The sequence below is a fragment of the Rattus norvegicus genome, chromosome 6, assembly GCF_036323735.1.
Source record: "Rattus norvegicus strain BN/NHsdMcwi chromosome 6, GRCr8, whole genome shotgun sequence".
Lineage (NCBI taxonomy): Eukaryota > Metazoa > Chordata > Mammalia > Rodentia > Muridae > Rattus > Rattus norvegicus.
In genome coordinates this window covers 106,932,739-106,948,382 of record NC_086024.1, presented here as the reverse complement: position 1 = coordinate 106,948,382, position 15,644 = coordinate 106,932,739, and the positions used below count along the sequence as shown (strand labels likewise).

General features: G+C 39.5%; 1 protein-coding gene across 1 annotated transcript in view; it reads left to right on the top strand.

Annotated features, from left to right (window-relative positions):
• Synj2bp (synaptojanin 2 binding protein) overlaps nucleotides 1-15,644 on the top strand; it is a 37,684-nt gene that overhangs the window by 10,271 nt on the left and 11,769 nt on the right. Inside the window, exon 2 of the mRNA NM_022599.2 lies at nucleotides 10,326-10,462. Within this exon, the coding sequence (NP_072121.2) occupies nucleotides 10,326-10,462 (137 nt within the window). The remainder of the gene's footprint in view (nucleotides 1-10,325; nucleotides 10,463-15,644) is intronic.

The window sequence follows — 15,644 nt, the reverse complement described above, 5'->3', positions numbered from 1 at the left end:
AGGTTAAAGGGTTTTTTTAATTGGATGTTTTTTATTTACATTTCAAATGTTATGCCCTTCCCCTATTTCCCTTCCATAAACTCCCTATCGCATTCCCCCTTCCCCTTCTATTAGGGTGTCTCCCCCAAACAACCCACCCCTTCCTGCCTCCCCACCCTGACATTCCCTTATCCTGGGGGGTCCAGCCTTAGCAGGACCAAGGGCTTCTCCTCCCATTGGTGCCCAACAAGGCCATCCTCTGCTACATATGCAGCTGAGCCATGGGTCTCTCCATGTGTACTCTTTGGGTGGTGGTTTAGTCCCTGGGAACTCTGGTTGGTTGATATTGTTCTTATGGGGTTAGAAGCCCCTTCAGCTCCTTCAATCCTTTCTTTAACTCCTCCAATGAGGACCCAGTTCTCAGTACAATGGTTGTCTGCTAGCATTCACCTCTGTATTTGTCAGGCTCTGGCGGAGCCTCTCAGGAGACAGCTATATCAGGCTCCTGTCAGCATGCAGTTCTTGGCATCAGCAATATTGTTTGGGTTTGGTGGCTGTCTGTACATAGGCTGGATACCCAGGTGAGGCAGGCTCTGAATGGCCATTCCTTCAGTCTCTGCTCCAAACTTTGTCTCCATACCTCCTCCTATGAATATTTTTTTCCCTGTTTTAAGAAGAACTGAAGCATCCACACTCTGGTTGTTCTTCTTGAGCTTCATGTGGTCTGTGGATTGTATCTTGGGTAATCTGAGCATTTGGGCTAATATCCACATATCAGTGAGTGCATACCATGTGTCTGTGTGTGGGGGGGTTGTTTGTTTGTTTTGTGATTGGATTACTTCACTCAGGATGATATTTTCTAGTTCCATCTATTTGACTAAGAATTTCATGAAGCCTTTGTTTTTGATAGCTGAGTAGTACTCCATTGTGTAGATGTACCACATTTTCTATATCCATTCCTCTGTTGAAGGACATCTGGGTTCTTTCCAGCTTCTGGCTATTATAAATAAGGCTGCTATGAGTATAGTGGAGCACGTGTCCTTGTTGTATGTTGGAGCATATTTTGGGTAAATACCCAGGAGAAGTATAGCTGGGTCCTCAGGTAGTACTATGTCCAATTTTCTGAGGAACCTCCAGACTGATTTCCAGAGTGGTTGTATCAGCTTGTAATCCTACCAGCAGTGGAGGAGTGTGCCTTTCTCCACATCCTCACCAGCATCTGTTGTCACCTGAGTTTTTGATATTAGCCATTCTGACTGGTGTGAGGTGGAATCTCAGGGTCATTTTTTTTTTTTTTTGGTTCTTTTTTTTCGGAGCTGGGGACCGAACCCAGGGCCTTGCGCTTCCTAGGTAAGTGCTCTACCACTGAGCTAAATCCCCAGCCCCATCTCAGGGTCATTTTGATTGCATTTCCTTGATGAATAAGGATGTTTAACTTTTTTTAGGTGTTTCTCAGCCATTTAATATTCCTCAGCTGAGAATTTTTGTTTAGTCTATACTCCATTTTTAATAGGGTTATTTGATTCCCTGGAGTCTTAACTTCTTGAGTCCTTTGTATATTTTGGATATTAGCCCTCTATCAGATGTAGGATTGGTAAAGATCTTTTCCCAATCTGTTGGTTGCCATTTTGTCCTAATGACAGTGTCGTTTGCCTTACAGAACTTTTGCAATTTTATGAGGTCCCATTTGTCAATTCTTAATCATAGAGCATAAGCCATTGGTGTTTTGTTCAGTGTCCATGTGATCGAGACTCTTCCCCACTTTTTCTTCTATTAGTTTGAGTGTATCTGGTTTCCTGTGGAGGTCCTTGATCCACTTGGACTTGAGCTTTATACATGGTAATAAGAATGGGTCGATTGGCATTCTTCTATATGCTGACCTCCAATTGAACCAGCACCATTTGTTGAAAATGCTATCTTTTTTCCACTGGATGGTTTTAGTTCCTTTGTCAAAGATCTATATGTGTGTGAGTTCATTTCTGGGTCTTCAATTCTATTCCACTGATCTATCTGCTTGTCTCTGTACCAATACCATACAGTTTTTAATCACTATTGCTCTGTAATACTGGTTGAGGTCAGGGATGGTGATTACCTCAGAAGTTCTTTTATTGTTTTAGGATAGTTTTAGCTATCCTGGGCTTTTTGTTATCCCAAATGAATTTGCAAATTGCTCTTTCTAACTCTATGAAGAATTGAGTTGGAATTTTGATGGGGATTGTGTTGAATCTGTAGATCGCTTTTGGTAAAATGGCCATTTTTACTATATTAATCCTGCCAATCAATGAGCATGGGAGTGGGAGGTCTTTCCATCTTCTGAGATCTTCTTCAACTTCTTTCTACAGACACTTGAAGTTCTTGTCATACAGATCTTTCACTTGCTTGGTTAGAGTCACATTGAGGTATTTTATGTTATTTGGGACTATTATGAAGGGCATCATTTCCCTAATTTCTTTGAGTAGAGGAAGGCTACTGATTTGTTTGAGTTAATTTTATACCCAGCCACTTTGCTGAACGTAGTCAGGCTTAGTAGTTCTCTGGTGGAACTTTTGGGGTCACTTAAGTGTACTGTTTTATCATCTGCAAATAGTGATGTTTTGACTTCTTCCTTTCCTGTTTGTATCCCCTTGACCTCCTTTTGTTGTCTTCTCTGGCTAGGACTTTGAGAACTATACTGAATAAGTAGGGAGAGAGTGGGCAGCCTTGTCTAGTCCCTGATTTTAGTGGGATTGCTTCAAGTTTCTCTCCATTTAATTTGATGTTGGCTACTGGTTTGCTGTATATTGCTTTTATTATGTTTAGGTATGGGCCTTGAATTCTTGTTCTTTCCAAGACTTTTAACATGAAGGGGTGTTGAATTTTGTCAAATGCTTTCTCAGCATCTAATGAGATGATCATGCGGTTTTTGTCTTTGAGTTTCTTATATAGTGGATTACATTGATGGATTTCCATATATTGAACCATCCCTGCATCCCTGGGATGAAGCCTACATGATTATGATAGATGATCATTTTGATGTATTCTTGGATTTGGTTTGCAAGAATTTTATTGAGTACTTTTGTGTCCATATTTATAAGGTAAATTGGTCTGAAGTTCTCTTTCTTTGTTGGGTCTTTGTGTGGTGTAGATAGAACTGTGATAGTGGCTTCATAGAACAAATTGGGTGGTGCTCCGTCTGTTTCTATTCTGTGGAATAGTTTGGACAGTATTGGTGTGAGGTCATCTATGAAGGTCTGATAGAATTCTGCACTAAACCCGTCTGGTCCTGGGCTTATTTTTGGTTGGGAGACTTTGAATAACTGCTTCTATTTCTTTAGGAGTTATGGGACTGTTTAGATGTTTTATCTGATCTTGATTTAACTTTGGTACCTGGTATTTGTCTAGAAAATTGTTCATTATATCCAGATTTTCCAGTTTTATTTAGTATAGGCCTTTGTAGTAGGATTTGATGGTTTTCTGAATTTCCTCAGATTCTGTTATGTCTCCCTTTTCATTTCTGAGTTTGTTAATTTGGATACTTTCTCTGTGCTCTCTGGTTAGTCTGGCTAAGGATTTATCTATCTTGTTGATTTTCTCAAAGAACCAGCTCATGGTTTTGTTGATTCTTTGTATAGTTCTCTTTGTTTCTGCTTGGTTGATTTCAGCCCTGAGTTTGATTATTTCCTGCCTTCTACTCCTCTTGGGTGTATTTGCTTCTTTTTGTTCTAGAGCTTTTAGGTCTTCTGCCAAGCTGCTAGTGTATGCTCTCCTCAGAGCTATGAGTTTTCCTCTTAGCACTGCTTTCATTGTGTCCCATGAGTTTGGGTATGTTGTGCCTTCGTTTCCATTAAATTGTAAAAAGCCTTCAATTCTTTCTTTATTTCTTCCTTGACCAAGTTATCACTGAATAGAGTGTTGTTCAACTTCCATGTATATGTGGGTTTTCTGTTTTTATTGTTATTGAAGACCAGCCTTAGTCCGTAGTGATCTGATAGGATGCATGTGTGTCAGTACTCCTGGAGACTGGCTTTCTCCCAGCATTATCTGGGTACAGAGATCTGTGGGACCGGATCTGCACTGGGTGCAGGCAGAAACCGGAAGGATCCTGTCCCAGTCTGCTCCTGGGTTCGTGTGTCCTGAGGGCTCCAAGCAAGTCCCTCAAAGCAGAAGTGGTGGTCTTATCTCTGCTGTCAGGTGTGTCAGCTCTCCTGGCGACTGGCTTTCAGCTCTGGGTGCAGGCAGAGACCGGAAGGGTCCTGTCCCAGACTGCTCCTAGCTTTCTGTGTCCAAAGGGCTCCAGGCAGGTTTCTCTTGTGCCAGGAATTTGAGCTGAAGTGGAAGTCTCCCCAGAGTTCTGAGGATTGTCAGCACTTCTGAGAATCCAGCTCTCTCCCCCATGGGATTTGGGTATAGAGAGCTGTGGGACTGGGTCAGCTCGGGGCACAGGCGGAAACTGCAAAGGTTTTCTTTATTTGATAGTGGATTCACTACTGTCATAATAAGTAACAAACAAGAGGCATTTTATATTGTGAACAAGGAATTTCTCCAAAAATTAAAATGCCTTAATTAATTTAACCTCCTGAGTTATTCATTTGAAATACCAATTTATTCTGTTCAATTCATATATATTTATTTATTGAGCCACTACTATGGGGATAGATTTCTGAACTAGCCACAGGGAATTGAGTTTCAATATAAGTTCACTAAGCAGAAGAATATGGTGTTTAAGAATCAGAATGGGTCCTTCAGTACTCTCATTTATGTGTCCCACTGTCAATCTTAGTAATAATATCTCTGTATTAATCTCTACTATCATTTTGCCCCAGACAAAAAAAGAGTCAGAATGAGTGAATGCAGATCCTAACTTTTTTATATAATAATATGACTGCAAGTCATTTCCCTTTGTATGCCTGTTTCTTTGGTTACAAAAATAAAACTATTATTAGAACTTATATCTATACTTATGGAGATTGTATACTTTTATTTTTGTTTTATACCTTTGTAGTGTTAATTCCGCTCAAGATACTTGTAAGCTCTTTAAGGAGCTTGAGTGGTGCCCGACCTTACAGCTGTCCTGTCTGGAATAGACATTAGTGTGGCAATAGCATGGACCCCATGAAACGAGGCCTCAAGCATGAGAAACAGAAGGGGAATGTTATTCAGAGGATCCTGAGAGGTTCCATGGGTGTGGCTCCCTGTCATATTAGAAGATGTAACCTGAGGTGGACTTACTGGTTCTCTGCCACTTGCAGTTTTTCTGCCCCTTCTTGTGAAATGTTCCCTGAGCCTCAGTTGTAATGGTTGGGTTGCAGATGTATCAATAGGGGCCAGCCATAGCCCCTATATTTCTCTGCATTTTAATCAGTGACAACACCAGTGTGGGTTGGGGAAATCTCATGGAGCTCCACCTCTACCTGAAGAACTGCAGGCAATTTGATAACTACTGAGAGAGGGATGAGTTCTTGATAGATTCTCCAATACCAAGTGGTGAGCCCTAGAAGCATTATACATGCAGATAACACTGAGTGGACTCAGCAAGCTGTGTTTGTTAGTTTCTATGCATGTGTAATAACAGTGGTTAAAGAAGAGGAGTGCTCGTGGATTTCAGAGGGATTGAGGTGGGTGGCGTCCATTGGATGGGTGTAAGGGAGGAAAAGGAGGAAATTATGTGATTATAGTTTAATAAAATAAAAATATTCACCCATTAAATACTGAGTAATAATTTATGTTTGGTAAGAAGATTAAATGAGACAGTATATATGTGAAATGTAAATCATATTATTTAGTACATATTCAGCAGTCACTAAATATAAGCTATTATTGCTATTGCTCTTAATGGTAAACTGGATTCAGACCGAGTCAGGAGGCATCCACAAGAAGACTTTACAAGACTCTTCAATTGGACATACGTTATTTCCCCCCCCCCTCATACTGATATCATTCTTTTTTAAGAGTCTTAATTTATTTTTGTATAAGTGTTTGCATGTTTGTATGTGCACCACATGGATGCCTGATGTCCCTGGAGGCCAGAAGAGGGAGTCATTTCCCCTTAATATGTGTGTGTGTGTGTGTGTGTGTGTATGAATGATAAAGACTAAGCAACTCATTTTAATTTTGCCATGTCTTAAAATTTATTAGCACATTAAAAATAGAATTCACAATGCAATGTTACTTCATTTTTTTTTTGAAGAAAACCAGTTGAGTCTCTTTTTTATTTTTTCTCTTTGCCCTTAACCTATTTGAGACCGTATGTGCTGAGACTGAATTTATTACACCCTTCAGCTTCAGAGGATACTGGTATTGTCAATATGTCCTTTCCTGGTGTTATTCTTACATTTTATGTAAATGCCATCGTGTATTCTCTCATAGGTATTCACTGCAATGTATCTTTTACACATTCTTAACTATGCATGCCTTTGTGTAAATAGGTAATAAAATTTTGTCTGCGTATGTGTTTTTATTTATCAGAGGGTTTTGTACTATGAATAACATTTCAGAATTCTGCCCATGTTACTTTGTACATGATTATTAAATGATTCTAATTTTTAACTTTTAATCTATTCTCTAAGCTAGATAATTCTCACTTCCATACTAGTACATTGTGTGTTGCACTGAATATATTCTTGTATTATTTTTTATAGATGGGATGATCACATTTGCCCTAGTTAGGATGTTTTTTAAATTAAAAAAAAAAGTGAATCTTAATAATACTAGGGCAGTAGATGCATACCAGGATTCCCAATAAACCAGAATATGTGCCCCCCTGCTTCCAAAAGATTTTTCTGGTATATATTCTGATATAGTCAGTTGTTAGCTGATACAGACTAAATAATTTATTAATCTATTTTCTTTAGTTGTTTTCAGCTGATACCTGTTCTAGTTGATTGGCACACGTGCTGGAAAATTACTATAGATTTTAAATGTTACTTGTGCTAAAGGTTATTTTTTTAAGTTTATCTTATTATCTTGTGTATGAGTGTTTTGTCTGAATGTATGTACACCACATGCTAGCCTGGTGCCTTCGGGGGTCAGAAGAACGCTTCTGGAACTGGAGTTACGAGTCACACTGAGGTTCACTGGAAAAGTAGCCAGTGCAGTTGATTTAACTCAGAGCCGTCTCTCCAGCTCTGTAAATTAAACCAGTTCTGAGGGCGATTTCTAGGAAATCAAACTCCCCCCCCCCCCCGGCATTTTTAAAAGAATTTTCACGACATCACATATTCCTCCTTGCTCCATGAGACTCTTAATTGGAAATTTAACAGTCACTAGTTTATTGTCAGAAACTCTTAGTGCCTTGCCCCATTGTAGCAGTTACTATGTTTTACAAAGAAATTTTTCAGATGTTGTTTCAGGAGTCTAACAGTTACCTTTGAGGGAGAGAGGGAAGAACTTGTAATCCTTATTTTCCAGAAAAGAAAGGTGATCATCAGATTTCCAAACTGATTTGCTTCATTCCTCATCTGGTAAGTTACGGAGTTGAACTTAAAGACTTATGAAATATCAAAAAGAGACAGGGAAAAGGATACACTTGTTGGTGGTTAAAGTCAGAACTGAACAGTTTAGTACAGGTTAGCTTTTTGTCTCCATCAGAACATAAAAGTGCCTGATCACCAGTAAACGGTCAGTGATTTTTATTGAATAAGTGGATTAGGAATTATATAAATATACAGGGCTAAGGTTTTTATCTGTTTGTTTATTGGTAGTGCTGGGTATTGCCCAGCATGCTAGGTAAATGCTATATCCTCCTATTTCTCAAGCCCTGTGTACGAACTGTAATGCCACTGCTCACTTCTGCAGTAGCTGTCATTCGTTCTAGTAAAGTTTTAGGGTATAGATGTTTACTCTCTAAATATGGTTGAAGGGCTTCAGTTAATCTAAGAGTTCTTGTTTCAAGTGGTTTGGTTCACTGACAACAGGAATGACAATGCATTAAATAAATGTACCACTGTGATGTGGTATTGGGGTGAATAATAGACTGTACAATCAAATAATAGACCTCAGGTTTCTTGTAGGATTTTAAAAATACTGTTCTAGTGCTTTAAATAACCTGTAACAAAGTCCCTCTGGTAATCACTGTGTTTCCTTTCACTCCTTAACCCTTAATTCCTCATTCCCAAGCTCTTCAGAGATATTAGCTGTTTCATGAGAGAATCATGAAAGATGAAGATGTGAAATTTCACTGCAAGAGTTTTCTTTGGTTGGTTTCAGCATTGAGACAAACTGATTGGCCTCAGCCCCCACGTTCAAACCTGCCACTACTTTTAAGTCTAAAGTTTCAAAGCCTTCCATGATCTGGTTTCTGCTACTTTGCCAACCCCCTCCACACTTAGACTACAGTTGTGTATAGTTTAAATTTAGGGAGTTCAAAAAAATGAGTAAGTTATTTAGAGTTCATGGTTTTTCTACCCTACCCTTCAGGGTTATGAAAATAGTCTTCTAGAAGTAATTTTTTTCTATTTTGTTTGATAAATCCCCAAACAAACACTAACAAGCCTACCTTGGTGGCAAAGACTCATGTACAGGGTATGCTGTTTAAACAACAAACTTCCCGATGTTTCTTCTTTGGTTATGTTTCTTATTGTGGATTGATTTGGTAGGCTGTGCTTTGAGTCTTAGCTTCAGTCTACCCTTGGAAAGAACCTTAGAGAAAGCCCACATATTAGTGACATGTTTTTATTGAGACCATTAGGGGAGTAATGACTGGACTGGCTTCCCCTGCCTGTTACACCAACACATTGTTTTTTCAATTGTTTCCAACTGTCTTCCTTCTCTTTGTATTGTGTCCCTGAATTATGCCTATAGTTACGATCTCTCTCTCTCTCTCTCTCTCTCTCTCTCTCTCTCTCCCCTCCTCCTCCTCCTCCTCCGCCTCCTTCCTCCTCTTCTTCCTCCACTTCCTCCTCCTTCCTCCTCTTCCTCCTCCACTTCCTCCTCCTTCCTCCTCTTTTCTCTTTCCCTTTCTCACCTTTCCCCTTTTTCTTCTTTACATAAGTTTGATTTCTTCAAGAAAATCAAGGAGCTGGAGAGATGGCTCAGTGGTTAAGAGAACTGACTGCTCTTCCAGAGGTCCTGAGTTCAACTCCCAGCAACCACATGGTGGCTCACAACCATCTGTAATGGGATCCGGTGCCCTCTACTGGTGTGTCTGAAGAGAGTGACAGTGTACTTGAATACATAAAATAAACAAATAAATCTTTGGGGTTGGGGATTTAGCTCAGTGGTAGAGCGCTTGCCTAGCAAGCTCAAGGCCCTGGGTTCGGTCCCCAGCTCCGAAAAAAAAGAAAAAAGAGAAAAAAAAAAAAAGAAAATCAAATGATTTTTGTAGACAAACTACTTGCCACAACTTAGTGGTTGGATCATGAAAATAAAAATTTAGTCAGCCAGCTAACTTGTTTGCTTGCTATATTTTATTATAACAACTATACTTACATCTACCATATTTACAACCTTGAAAGTATACCATATTTCGGGTAGACACAGTCTTGTACAGCAGATTTCTAAACCTTTCTCCTGTAACTGAAATTTTTTACTCTTGTCAACTAATGAAATTCATAGAAACTAAGAATAGAATGGTGGTTCCCAGGGACTAGGAGGAGGGCAGTACTCAACTACTGATCAGTGAGCAGTTAGTTTTCTACAGTGAGTAAACTTGGCCATCACTGTGTATAGGTATGCGTTCAGTTGTACTTGACATCGAAAGAGAAGAATGAATTTAGTGGCTTGGTCCTCCTGTGAAGTAGCAGTTGTTTTTCTAGTTCAGAGGTTTCCTCTAACAACCACATTACTGCCCTCTGACCACAGTATAAAATAGAAAGATAAACTGCCCAGACTGCTTCTTCCAAAGCTCTGCCATATACAGACGATCCCAGTGTTGACAGAAGAAACATGGAGAGGCTTCAGTCGGGACTCTCTTTCCCACTGACTCGATAGCAGGTTATTTGGTAGTTTAAACAAAGCTGCTTCTCAGGCACACAGCCAGCTCTGTTACATTAATACAGGAATACCAGGATTGATGTTTAGGTGACATCCTCCAAATGTCACCAACAGGATCAAAATCAAGTGTGGGCGGAAGCACTTACATTAAGACTCTCCAATGCTACTTCCCATGTTAGTTTATATGTATTCAACCAATCATTTTGATCATGGTTCTGATCACAGCACCTTTGTACTGCCAGGTTCAAATGAGCAATCTAGGTACTTTCGGCCTTTGTTCATAATGACTCACTGACTGTCCATGACTGTGTTTTAGCTTACCTCACGGTCTGAATTGTCAGTCTCTCCTCCCCACTAGACCATTTTCCTCTCCTTTCTTCTCTAATCTTTCTTTCTTCTTCATCCCTCTCTCCTTCACTCCTCCATGATTTTCTCAGGGCTGGGCTTCAACATCGTCGGTGGGACAGATCAACAGTATGTCTCCAATGACAGTGGCATCTACGTCAGCCGCATCAAAGAGGATGGGGCTGCGGCCCGGGATGGGCGGCTCCAGGAGGGTGATAAGATCCTCTCGGTGAGAAATGGCTTCGGCTCCCTTTGTTATACTTTGCTTCCTAGACCATATCTGACTCCTTCTGTGGCCTGCCTTTTTGGAAATGAAAATATTTAGATTATATCATTGAATAGGAAGAACATCAATCAGTCGTCCAACTTTACCACTAGGCTGGGAGGATAGTATTATTCTTGCTTGACAGGCCAGGCAAATTTGACGTAGTTCAAAAAGCACAAAGCAGGTAGGGGTGAAGGACTGGCTAGGAGGAAGGAGATTTAAGGTCCATCCACACTTTTCAAGTTTCTCTTGATAATTTTATCACTTCTCTTTTGTTGACTAAAACACTGAATTGTGCCTTTTCTTGGGAGACTGTCAGCCCTTAATAATGGTCTGAACTTTAAAAAGCAAGGTAAGGATTAAGTTTCTGCTTCCTTACCCATTATTAAGCCTTATAAATGAAGAACAGTTTGGATATCTGTCAATCGTGTTCTCATTTCATCCTGTTAATGTATCTTATGACATAGTAATCATGAATCTTACTATTTTTATGTATTTAATAATAGGAATTAATATTTTTTAGCTTTCCATATCTTAGTATAGTGCTCAACATAGGCTTAATAAATGAGCAAATCAGAAAATTAATTTAAAATAGAAAGGTTGACTAACAAATACAGTCATATGGGCTCATAGACCCTTTAAATTTTTTATTATTTTAAGTGTGTGTGTGTGTGTGTGTGTGTGTGTGTGTGTGTGTGTGTGTGTAGGTAGGTAGGTAGGTAGGTATGTGTGTTTGTAGGGTAAAATGTACACATGAGTGCTGGTGTCATGGAAGCCAGAGGCATGGGATCCTCCTGGAGCAAGAGTTACAGGAAGTTATGAGCTGCCTCATGTGGTTGCTGAAAACTGAACTTGCGTCCTCAGAAAGGTTGGTGCATGATTTCAACAGCTGAGCCCTCTCCTCAGCCCCAGACCTTTAGTCTCTCAGTCAGTTGAATCTTTCTAAAGTAAATCAGAATCCAGGTGTAATAAGACTTTTAAAACTCTTACATGTGGCTGTATTTTTTTAATTTCTGTTCTATCTCACTGGCAACAGTGTCATTAATTATACCATCATTTTTGGGCATTTGGGAATGGTTAGACCATGCTATAAAATCTTACAAATCAATTTTTTTGTGCTATTGTAGCTCAGCTTATTTTTACGAAAATAACACACATGATTGGTGTAAGGAATGGGACTTGCTATCTAGGATTCCCCGTGAGTTAGACTTTCTTCTAAGGGCTGTGCTCAAGTTAAAAGGAATTCGAAGAAGGGTGGGACTTTTCCCTGCAGAAGTGCTTCCAGTTTCCACATGTGCTGTGGATTGTGGCTCATGGTCTAAGAAAAAGCAATTATTTCCTACTTTGTCTTATAAAACTGAATAGGGCAAGAGGGCCAAACCGGTAAAAGGCTGAAGTAAGTGAATGAAGTGTAGATCAAGACAAAATTTGATTAAGAGTTAAGGATTATGTCAGATACTTGATTTAGAACTTCCACAAAATAGGACTATGTCTTTTAAAGATTTTATTTTAGTTTTGTTTTGTATTTTCTCTTTTGAGTTGCCTCTCAGAGTTCAGCTGATTAGTGATAAAAGCCATAGAGTTTAGTTGATTAGTAATAAACGTTGTATGTGTGAAGCCTTCGGATCCTTTCAGAGACCAGCTTGTGGGTACTTCTCTGCCATCCAACCCATTTGGTAGCAGTATGTGAAGGCAGAGATACAGATGAAAGATAAGAGTGTCTCCCTTTCTTTCATTTGACATGTGAGTAGTATTTGAGAGATCCTTAGGAAGACACACCACCAAGCATGGTGGCACACACCCATACAGTCCTCTAGTACTCAGGAAGTAGAGGCAGGAACGTTTGTGTTTAAGTTGTGAATTAGTTAGCAAGATCTTATTTCAAGAGAGAAATACACATAAATCAGAGAAGTAGCCATGAAACCATGCAAGTTAATTCAAGAATCTGAAGAATGTGTCTGACATACAAGTATAACACTGTGGATGGTGCTGTGTTAGTTCCTCTCACTGTTGGCCATGCTGCCACCTACTAAGCTTCATCTAAGCCCTCTCCATTAGTCTACAAGATAGGGAAACTTAAACGCCTTTGATATGAAAATGCTGACGAGGAATTTAGGAGTAGGTCTTTTCTACCTCTCTTAGAAGAAAGACATTGTAAAACTGCAAACCGAGTTTGCAATAGGACAGAAAGAAAAATTGTTAGTGGGTTGTTAAAATAAAAGTATAATGTGTCACAATATCTCAGAGCACTAGCACCTATACTCGAGTAAAAAAAGACTTGAAAAATAGTGGGTTTAGTATGGGGCTGAAGAGACAGCTATATTGTTAAAAAAAAGCTTTAAAGATGGATTATCTAAAAAAAATTATGAACAATTTATATGCACAAAACAGAACCTTCAGTGTAAAGCTGTTTAATATTAGGGTAGTGCTGTGAAATGAGTATAATCATGCCCATTTTGCAGCTAAGAAAACTGAGGCTTGATGAAGTCAGGTGGTTTACAAGTCATACAACTAGTGTTGGTAAACTAAAACTTTAACCTGTCTGAATTTGAATTACTTACTAATACTAATGCTAATACTAAAATTAACACTATATTGTCTTCCTAAAAGGTAAATGAGTAAGTAAGATTAATTACTCTAAAAAGGAAGTAAATAACTAGTAGATGATAGACATGGCCTTAGAGAAAACTGAAATTAACCTTTCTACCAAGGGTAGAATTAATGGTATAAGTCAGAATTTAAGAGAATGTATTAGATATAAGCTAGGACAAGGAACCTTATGTGGTCCATTTTCCCTAGAGAAACAAAATTACTAGGAGGTCTCAAGAGTTAAGAAAAGCCTTTGGTCCTGTGACAGCTCGTTTCCCCAATGTAGGGGAACGCCAGGGCGTGGTGGTGGGAGTGTGTGGGTGGGAGTGGGAGCGTCCTCATAGGAGCAGGGCAGGGAGGGGGGATGGGAAAGGGGGGGAAAGGGGATAAGATTTGAAATGTAAATACATAAAATATCCAAGAAAAAAAGTTTAAAAATTTCTTTGTTTTAAATTATAAAAAAGAGTTGAGAAAGAACCGGAGATTAGTGGTGGGTGGGTGGTAGAGAGAAATGTTAATGAAGAGGAAGGTAGATATCTAAAACCAATAGCTCATCTAGCTTTAAAACTTACAGCATGTGGGTATAAAATTAACTCAAATAAATCAGTTGCCTTCCTCTATACAAAAGAGAAACAAGCCGAGAAAGAAATTAGGGAAACGACACCCTTCATAATAGACCCAAATAATATAAAGTACCTCGGTGTGACTTTAACAAGCAAGTAAAAGATCTGTACAATAAGAACTTCAAGACACTGAAGAAGGAAATTGAAGAAGACCTCAGAAGATGGAAAGATCTCCCATGCTCATGGATTGGCAGGATTAATATAGTAAAAATGGCCATTTTACCAAAAGCGATCTACAGATTCAATGCAATCCCCATCAAAATACCAATCCAATTCTTCAAAGAGTTAGACAGAACAATTTGCAAATTCATCTGGAATAACAAAAAACCCAGGATGGACTTCAGGGGGAATCACTATCCCTGAACTCAAGCAGTATTACAGAGCAATAGTGATAAAAACTGCATGGTATTGGTACAGAGACAGACAGATAGACCAATGGAATAGAATTGAAGACCCAGAAATGAACCCACACACCTATGGTCACTTGATTTTTGACAAAGGAGCCAAAACCATCCAATGGAAAAAAGATAGCATTTTCAGCAAATGGTGCTGGTTCAACTGGAGGGCAACATGTAGAAGAATGCAGATCGATCCATGCTTATCGCCCTGTACAAAACTTAAGTCCAAGTGGATCAAGGACCTCCACATCAAACCAGACACACTCAAACTAATAGAAGAAAAACTAGGGAAGCATCTGGAACACATGGGCACTGGAAAAAATTTCCTAAACAAAACACCAATGGCTTACGCTCTAAGATCAAGAATCGACAAATGGGATCTCATAAAACTGCAAAGCTTCTGTAAGGCAAAGGACACTGTGGTTAGGACAAAACAGCAACCAACAGATTGGGAAAAGATCTTTACCAATCCTACAACAGATAGAGGCCTTATATCCAAAATATACAAAGAACTCAAGAAGTTAGACCGCAGGGAAACAAATAACCCTATTAAAAAGTGGGGTTCAGAGCTAAACAAAGAATTCACAGCTGAGGAATGCCAAATGGCTGAGAAACACCTAAAGAAATGTTCAACATCTTTAGTCATAAGGGAAATGCAAATCAAAACAACCCTGAGATTTCACCTCACACCAGTGAGAATGGCTATGATCAAAAACTCAGGGGACAACAGATGCTGGCGAGGATGTGGAGAAAGAGGAACACTCCTCCATTGTTGGTGGGATTGTAAACTGGTACAACCATTCTGGAAATCAGTCTGGAGGATCCTCAGAAAATTGGACATTGAACTGCCTGAGGATCCAGCTATACCTCTGTTGGGCATATACCCAAAAGATGCCCCAACATATAAAAAAGACACGTGCTCCACTATGTTCATTGCAGCCTTATTTATAATAGCCAGAAGCTGGAAAGAACCCAGATGCCCTTCAACAGAGGAATGGATACAGAAAATGTGGTACATCTACACAATGGAATATTACTCAGCTATCAAAAACAACGAGTTTATGAAATTCGTAGGCAAATGGTTGGAACTGGAAAATATCATCCTGAGTGAGCTAACCCAATCACAGAAAGACATACATGGTATGCACTCATTGATAAGTGGCTATTAGTCCAAATGCTTGAATTACCCTAGATGCCTAGAGCAAATGAAACTCAAGAAGGATGACCAAAATGTGAATGCTTCACTCCTTCTTTAAAAGGGGAACAAGAATACCCTTGGCAGGGAAGAGAGAGGCAAAGATTAAAACAGAGACTGAAGGAACACCCATTCAGAGCCTGCCCCACATGTGGCCCATACATATACAGCCACCCAATTAGACAAGATGGATGAAGCAAAGAAGTGCAGACCGACAGGAGCCGGATGTAGATCGCTGCTGAGAGACACAGCCAGAATACAGCAAATACAGAGGCGAATGCCAGCAGCAAACCACTGAACTGAGAATAGGACCCCCGTTGAAGGAATCAGAGAAAGAACTG